Here is a 9142-nt window from a genome sequence, read left to right as displayed (position 1 = left end):
CTCTGATTCTTTGATGTATGGCTGGTGCCTCTGTTATGAGTCAACTTTTATTAGAGTTGAGAAAGGTTGTACTGAAAGACCCAAGAAAAGCCTCCTTTTCCCTGAAGCCCAGTTAAATAGTTCCTTTTGGTTTGAAAGTATCCTGATTTCTTCCTAACCTACTCTAGAGAGTCTTCCCATCCTCCTTCTCTGGTTAAGAAAGATGAGAAAATGCAGAGAACACGAAGCACAATTTTCATCTTTTCTGGCAGCATATAATATAGAATCTAGGTCAGAGTTCTCACAACCAAAATTTTCTTCCCATTAAGGAATGTTTGTGGGGGTGGGGGTGAGGGCACTGATTTCAGTTAAGAACCACAGATGTATAGACATCATGGTAGAAACTAAAAGTTTATTGCCTTGGTGTCAGGATCTGTCAGATGATCCGCTCCACTTTAATTCTTCAATATCACCTAGCAATAGAAAAATTTCAACAATTCTATTTAAATAAATATGTGGTTTAATTAAATTGCAAGTAATATTTAGGTACTAAGGCTAAATTACTTACAATACTAAATTCTTCCTTTTCAGACATTAAAATACAGTTTATAAGTCTGATATAAAATCAAATGAATATATAATTATGTATATTACACTTAGTTGTTATAGTATATTAAAATTAATCACATATTGCATATTATAATATAGTTTACGACCATATAAACTTTTTTTTTTTTTTTTTTTGCTACTCATGGTGCCTGAACTCTAGGCCTGGGCACTCTCTCTCAGCTCTTCAGCTCAAGGCTAGTGTTCTACCACTTGAGCCACAGCACCACTTCCAGCTTTTTCTGCTTATGTGGTGCTGAGGAATCGAACCCAGGGCCTCATGCATGCAAGGCAAGCACTCTACCACTGAGCCACCTTCCCAGCTCCAACGACCATATAAACTTTTAAAATATTTGTTCAGATAGTGAACAAGGCTAATATCTAAAGGATCACAGTTTGAGCCCAGACTAAGCAGAAAAGTTCACTAAATTCTATCTCCAAAACAACTAACATAAAGAAGTTCTGAAGATTAGCTCAAGTGGTAGAGCACCATCTTGAAAGTAGGAGGCCATGGGTTCAATTCTAGAACCCCTCCCCCCCCCAAAAAAATGGGGCCTTTAAAATAAAAAAGTACTTGTAAATTTTTCAAATGTCACTTACACAGTATTATATGGTAATTTCCTCCATTTTATAGCTAAAGTATTAATTTTATATTTAAAAGTTCTGACATATTCCTAGCAAAACTTACTCTTACCCATTAAGTATCTCTATTACAGATTTTTCTATGTATATACTCTGAATACAATTTATATCTTTTTAACTGTTGGTTCATTATACAGATACTTGACATGTGAAATTTCTTCACATCTTTTAAGGTTTTATATGTGTGTGTGTGTGTGTGTGTGTGTGTGTGTGTGTGTGTGTGTGTGTGTTGTGTGTTGTATTCAGGTGCCAGTGACTCAAACCTGTAATGATAGCTAATCAGGAGCTGAGATCTGCGGGTGGCAGTTGGAAGCCAGCCCAGGCAGAAAAGTCCTTGTGAAGCTTTTTTTTTTTTTTTTTTTTTAATCACCAATTAACTACTCAAAAACTGGAAGTGGCATTGTGGCTCAAAATGGTAGAATGCTAGCTTTGAACAAAAAAGCTAAAGGACAGCACCCAGGCCTGGAGTTCAAGACCCACCACAAATAAATAAATAAATAAATAAATAAATAAATAAATGTAGTTAATGAAAAGGCTGTATAATTTAACTGCTCTTTCAAGTTGTACTTTTCTAATTCAAGGAAGTGCACAAATAAAGTTACATATCTTGAAAACAAATGACACTTACAATGTCTTTCACTTCTATGAAGATTTCTTAAATTTTCTGTCACAGCTTCAATACATTTAATTTAGTATTGCTACTTCTATATCTTACAGATATTTGAAAAAATAGTTATCTACTTAGAATCTGATGGAAATACAGCTTTGTAAGATTATCTTTTGTAATGTCCTTGATAATTTTCTTGACCTAATATTTCTATTAAGCTTTAAAACATATAAAGACCAACAGTCCCCTAGAAACTGGAAACATTACAAAGACAAAACGGGAATAGTTTTAAATGTTTACTCTCAGGAGATATTCTGTAGTTTCTACTTTTGTCACATAAAGTTATAAAGTATAAACCACTGAACTTCTTTACTTCTTATTAATGTGTGTTTGTTTGTTTTTTCTTTTGTAGAAAATAAAGGAAGCCTAGGAAGGAAAATTTTGCATTGTACACTAAGAGGAACTGGAAGAAATTCGACAATAAACTGAGGCACCTGGAATCAATATGGCCCAGTACTGTTCAACACTAAAGATTTGAAAGAATTGGGAGGAACTGGAAGGATTTGAATACTTTTGACATTTGAATGGTCTCTGTTATGATTTGGATATGAAATTTTTCCCCCAAATGGCATAAGTGTTAAAGGCTAAGATAGATGGTAGAGATACTAAACTCATCAATGGATCAATCCACTGAAGAGTTCCAAAATGACTAGAGTATTAAGAAATGAGACCAGGTTGAAGGAAGTAAGTCACGTGGGTATATCTTTAAAGGATATACTTTGTCCCTAACCATCCTCCTGCCTCACCCCAGACACAGTGTCTGTGGTAAAGAGCCAGATGGACTGAAACCTTCAGAACAAGGACCTACAATAAATGCTGCCTTCTTCACTTTATTCTGCTCAGAATTTTAGCATGACACTGAATACTGACTAATGCCATCTTCCCTAACCACAGTACTCTTTTAAATTTAAATATTACTTAATAAAACTATTTATTTTCCTAAGAAAAAATGAAACTATTCATCCAGTAATTATCCTCTTACCTTCTGTCCACTCTACTCAAATGTTTCCCAGCATTGTATTTTCAAAGTAGGATGTTTGATCAACTTTATCCAATTTTCCAAAATTGTCAATTAACTCATAATATCTAACTCAGGAAAAGAAAATGTATATGAATTCCAGAATTCATGAGAATATAGTTCAATTCAATTCCTAATGTATCTTAAATATTTCAAAACTTCCCACTATGACACACTCCCTCCTCAAGGTTCTCCCAAGCCTGCTCTATTAAGGACACTACTTTAATTTCAATATGTTTTATCGTTGGCTATTAAAATTCAGAAACAAAGCCCGGCACTGGTGGCTCATGCCTGTAATCCTAATCAGGAGGCTGACATCTGAGGATTGTGGTTCAAAGCAGCCAAGGAGGAAAGTCCATGGGACGCTTATCCCCAATTAACCACCAGAAAACTGGACATGGCACTGTTGCTCACAATGGTAGAGCACTAGCCATGAGCAAAATAGTTTAGCAACAGAGCCCAGGCCCTGAGTTCAAGCCCCACAACTGACAAATAAAAATCAGAAGCAAGATGGCTCAGTAGTAGAGGGCTTGCCTTGCATGCATGAGGCCCTAGGTTCGATTCCTCAGTACCACATAGCAGAAAAAGGCATAAATGGCACTGTGGCTCAAGTGGGAGAGTGCTAGCTTGAGTGGAAGACCTGAGGGACAGCACTCAGGCCCAGAATTCAGGCCTCATAACTGACAAAAAAAAATCAGAAACATAGGAACTAGAAGAGGGGTTCAAATATTAGAGGACCAGCCATAAAAGCCAGGCAAGACCATGAAGCTCTTATTTCAACTCTTATTTCTCTATATCAAGCTCTTATTTCTCTTTTTCTCTTTCTTTTCTTTCTTTTCTTTCTTTCTTTCTTTCTTTCTTTCTTCCTCTCTCTCTCTCTCACACACATACACAGAATAAGAAATATATGTTTATATATGAAAAGATCTTGTGCTTTTGAGGATAATAATTAAGAAATTCTAAATTTAGGTAATGGAATGTTAGCAATAAATATTCAAAACATGGATAAAATCTTTACATCATTAAGGTCTAAAAGTAACAAAAGGACTTGTGTGGATTAGACATCTTTTTCCATCTCAAAAGATGGCACACTCAATTCCCATGCCACTGGGAGTTAAAGATGTCCACAGCTCCTATATACATTGAACAACACAAATAGAGGAAAAAAGAATTTCTGGATCTCTGAGTCCAGGATTTAGATGTTACTCCCTGTTGCTAAGTACACTTTGTACATTAGGGATCACTCTTAGTTCCTTAATATCAAATCTCACATGGTTGTTAAAAGACAGACAGTAGCACTTACACAGTAAAACCATTACAAGAAGCATATTCTGCAGCCGTGAAACCATAAATATCTTGGCAAGATAGATCCACACCTTGCTGAAGAAGAAGACTTACTAAATTTGTTGGTTCAAAACTGAGAGCAATCATAAGGGGTGTTCTGCAGCAAGAGATAAACAAATTTATTCTTCTCAATTTACCATTGAACTGTAGGATTGCAATTAGAAAGAGACAATGCATGAAAGTAAAAACAGTGAGTCCAATTTGTTAAAACTTATATGCAAATGGAGTAAGGAAGAATGATTTGGAAGAGGAGTGGATTAAAATACATTGTAATTATGCATGGATATGTCACATCTCTGCTTCTGTAGCTAATGTGTGCTAATAAAAACATATACCAGCCAGGCACCAGTGGCTCAAGCCTGTAATCCTGCTACTCAGGAGGCTGAGATCTGAGGATTGCAGTTCAAAGCCAGCCCGGGCAGGAAAGTCTGTGAAACTCATCTCCAATAAACCACCAGAAAACCAGAATTGACACTGTAGCCCAAGTGGTAGAGCACTACCCTTGAGATGAAGAGTTGAGGGACACTGCTCAGGCACAGAGTTCAAAAAAAAAAAAAAAAAAGAGAGAAAACAAACATACAGCAATCACAAATCATGTAACAGAGACTAAAGAGAGTAACTGGGAAGCAGATAGCTCAATGGTTTAAGTTTCTACTCTTGTGGCTATTGTTTCAAGGAATATCTGGAACTCTAGGTCCCCTACACCAATTAACTAGAGTATTTGATTTTACTCATATAATTCTAGTGTTAATATTAACAATAATAAAAACTACATTGAACAATATTGTCCAAATGTTTGGTTTTGCTGATAGAAAAATAAATTCTGAGAGTCTAGATTATTTACTGAAATTATCATATTATATTGTTCAGAGAGAGACATAGATATAGATATCTGTCAAATAGATATAGAGATATAGATGACAGCTGGATGATAGACAGATGGAGAGAGATACATATATATGTGTGTAACTGTACTTATGTCATCTTATTTAGTTTTACTAATTATACCTTTGATTATTATCAGAAGCATTCACATCTGCCCCTTTCTTCAAAAGAAATTTTACCATTTTTGCATTATTTTTAACAACGGCAAGTAGAAGTGGAGTATATCCATCCTGTAAATATTATTTCAAAATGATTATTTAAAACATTGTTTGAAAGTTACATGCCTTTTAAAGTTTTGATACAAAACAAAACTTCAAAAACCAAGAAAACACATTAGTGATGGGCCAGCTACACCTCAAAATTTCTATTTTAGCCTTAATTCAAATTGTAGGCAAGAGTAACTTGGAATTAAGTGAATGAGCATTGCACACTACCAAGTCACAATTTCACAGTTACTTTTTTTTTGCTTTTTTGGTACTGGGGATTGAACCCAGGACACTGCACATGCTAGGAAGCACCTTGCCACTGAGCTACATCCCAGCCTTTCACAATGTTATAAATGGCTTTCTATTAAATTCCCTTTAAAACTTCAAGACAGACACATGTCTGGAGCTACCTTGTACCTTAAATATTACATAAATAAAAATAAGATACTTTTATTTAAAAGTCCTCAACTATCCATAATATCTCAAAAGAGAATTAAAATTCCTTTCAGTAACTTCCAAATTCAATCATATTAGTTACTCATAACTATTTAAATAGAAAAGGTCAATACCTAAGACTTCTTATGTGTGCTAGAGCTGCAGCTTGAACTCAGGGACCTCTTACTTTTGTTTCGCTTTTTAACTAAAGATAGGTACTCTATCACTTGTCATAAACCTTTAGCTCAGCTTTATTGTTGTTTAATTGGAGATAATAGTCACTCAGACAAAGTGCTGATGGCACAAGCCTCTAATTCTAGCTCATCAATAGCCTTGAGAATCACCTGGTTCAGAGTCATGCAAGGCAGGAGAGTCTATGAAACTCATCTCCAAAATACTGCTACAATGCCAGAAGTGGAGCTGTGGCTCAAGTAGGCTGTGGCTCAAGTAAGCTGTGGACCAAAGCCTTGAAGTTAAAAGCTAAGTGCCGAGGCGCTTGTTGCGCACACACCACACACACACACACACACACACACACACACACACACACACACACACACACACCCCACACACACACCCCCCCCCCCCCCCACACACACACACACAAACACACACATACATCTCTGGTTTGTCTGCTAATGCTGGATTTGAACCAAAGATCCTCAGATTTGCTTCCTGAGTTTCTAGGGTTACAGGTGTAAGTCAATATCACTCAGTTTAGACAATTTTTATCAATATAATAAGGACTTCAATTGTTTCTCATTCAATATAGTGCTTTGAGCAATTCTCAGTTAATTACATTACTTTAGAGGTCAAGATTACAATGTGCAATGAAAAAGGAGAGAGACTGTAAATGAAAGAAATTTTTAAATCAGTTTTTGATAATCTGTTCTCCTCAATCTCAATTTGGAAAATTCTTTCTCAGCAAAACATGCATTTCTGTTATATGAACTGTCTTCAAGAATTATCATCTTTAGTTGCTTTGAAAATGCTTTTCTTTAATAAAAACTACCTTATTTTTAGCTTCAAGATTAGCTTTGTGTTCAAGCAGTTTTCTGACTATTGAAACACTTTGTCCACAAACAGCATAATGAAGAGCAGTATTGTAATGAAAATCTACCAGATTTGGGTCTGCACCATGGTCTAGAAGAATAGTAACACACTTTTCCTTTTGATACTGTATTGCCTGTCAATGCAACAAGAATAGATGAGTTACATTTCATAATTAATGATATGTTACATTAACTTTAATACTATGTTCTAAAGCATGAAAGTCAGTGAAAGTTAACTAGAAGAGCTCAAACATATTCCAATTGAAAAGAAAAAAGAAAACATACCTTAATCAATGGGGATCTTTTTTCACCATCCAGGACATTTATTTTGCATTGTTTCTCAATTAAGAGAGATACGATACTTTCATATCCATTAGCACAGGCCAGATGCAAAGGTGTTCTATATCAATTTAATGGAATACAAGCTTAGAGATAGTCACACTGGAGAAGTTGCTGACACTCCAAAACAAGCAAAACTGGCATTTGCTTCATATGCTTATTTATATGTACCAAAATATTATATAAGTAACATTGTTTGGGATGAATTTAAAAGGCTATGCAAATGCCTAAAAGATCAAATATTTAACTTATCTCAATTCAAAAAAATTAAAGCTATAATAAATTTAAGTATAGTTGACTTTTTCTTCAAACACCAAAATGGTATATGGACTTTGGATGTAGTAATGAAATATCAAAATAAACTCAGAATTGTTCTCCCTATAGTTGTTAAATGTATTTAGAGTGTGCATTTGTTGAGTAAGCAACTTATATTAAGAAATGGACAACACAGAAGAGGGGAAACCATCTTCTCCCCAGTAAATTTGTCAATTAGATAAGTTAACAAGTTCCCTTCCTTTTGTTAGACGGATGTTAACAGTTTTGGTGTTTCCAAATCTTAATGATTTCTGTCTTACGTGGTTGTTTCTATTCTCTTTCTATTTTTCCACTAGTAAAATAGTAAATGTTAGGTGTCTAGAGACAATCTATACCAAGAAGCAGAACAGTAAAATGGTGAAAGGACTGATTGCCCAATGGAGATTAAAGCAGTTGGTGTTTGGGGTGGAATTGGGGAGGACAAAAACGCCTTCACACACACACACAGAGGCATTCACAAAAATCTAAGATAAAGGTCGGCAATTGTCTTAGGTTTGCTCACCTATGTCCTTTGTCCCGCTTGTCCACATCATGTTTCTTGTACTTGAGGTATTCCTTCAACTTCTCCAAGTCCCCGACTGAAACAGCCTTGTGAAGTTTCTTTGAATGCTTATGTTGGAAGTTGTAACTCTCATCAATGGACAGATCTGAGTAGGTGCTGCCCAAGGATAAGGACAGGTCTGAGGAGCGGCTCAAGGATTCATCCTTCATTCTCCATAGGCTGAGAAGCTTCTTCATTATGGTCAAGCAGGATTTCCCTGGGGCTTCTGCCCCTTTTCACCTGGCTCACAGCCTCCTCCAGCCCCCACCAAAAGTGGAGAAGCTGGAAGACCAAGCTTTGGAGGCCCCAGCCAGGGCCGCTCGGCTTGTTGCCTAGTAACTCCCAGAACCTCCATTGTTGTGGTTGTGACAGGCCCAACAAGCTCAGAGACCTGGATCTGGTTGGCCTTACTGCATCATCAGCCTATTATTTCAGAAGCCATTGAAGAGAAATCTGCTACCCTACGAACAACAGGTTCTGCTTCAAAGGTATAATGCAAGTCTTGAATAAACAGATTTATCTTCTTCCAGGTAGAGATGGATCTCCCAATGATCTTGTTGCGCACCTACTCCCAGCCTCTCACTGCTTTGGTAATAAGCTACCCTTGGTCCTTAACTAAAACTACAATTCCTGGATAATATCAATTTCAAATATACCTGTTGAACACTAACGCTTAAATTCCACCTCTATCTAATCACAAAATTCCAAAAGGCCTTAAAAAATCAAACCCAATGTTTGATGATCCATTAATTCTATCACTTCCTTAAATCCCAATTTTTTTTAAATCACCTCTGTCCATCTGTCATGTAAGCATGCTCCCATCTCTTTTGTCTACTACACAGTGTTAGTAATATCTAAAATATTTTATCTTCCCTGAAATGCTGATCAAACAACAGGAAAAGATATAGCCACAATTTTTGTAATTATATCAACGGAATTTGGCAACTTAATTATTTCCTTGATCCATTTCCATTTCCTATTTCATTTCCCCTCTCTAAGGCCAATGAATTTGCTGATTCTTTAAAAATAAGTGAGAAATTCTGGACCTCAGAAACATTTACACACATACTGGTATGTACATGCATATATACACATATACACATGTATATACAC

General features: G+C 36.0%; 1 protein-coding gene across 2 annotated transcripts; it reads right to left on the bottom strand.

The window, feature by feature from the left end:
• Positions 1 to 253: 253 nt before the first annotated feature.
• Positions 254 to 8339, bottom strand: Ankrd7 (ankyrin repeat domain 7). 2 transcript variants are annotated; one of them, XM_069997290.1, is made up of 7 exons: positions 7991 to 8339; positions 7120 to 7234; positions 6795 to 6968; positions 5265 to 5371; positions 4216 to 4353; positions 2877 to 2980; positions 254 to 452 (listed from the first exon to the last, which is right to left on the bottom strand). In XM_069997290.1, exons 1-6 carry the CDS (start codon positions 8224 to 8226, stop codon positions 2893 to 2895), a joined length of 858 nt encoding a protein of 285 aa, XP_069853391.1. In that variant the 5' UTR covers positions 8227 to 8339; the 3' UTR covers positions 254 to 452; positions 2877 to 2892. The 2 variants fall into 2 exon arrangements, with proteins under 2 accessions (XP_069853391.1, XP_069853392.1); XM_069997291.1 differs by having other exon boundaries at positions 6903 to 6968.
• Positions 8340 to 9142: the final 803 nt, after the last annotated feature.

The sequence above is a fragment of the Dipodomys merriami genome, unplaced genomic scaffold (genome assembly GCF_024711535.1).
Source record: "Dipodomys merriami isolate MVZ:Mamm:240054 unplaced genomic scaffold, mDipMer1.0.p SCAF_5, whole genome shotgun sequence".
Taxonomy (NCBI): domain Eukaryota; kingdom Metazoa; phylum Chordata; class Mammalia; order Rodentia; family Heteromyidae; genus Dipodomys; species Dipodomys merriami.
This window is presented reverse-complemented; position numbering and strand designations above follow the sequence as displayed.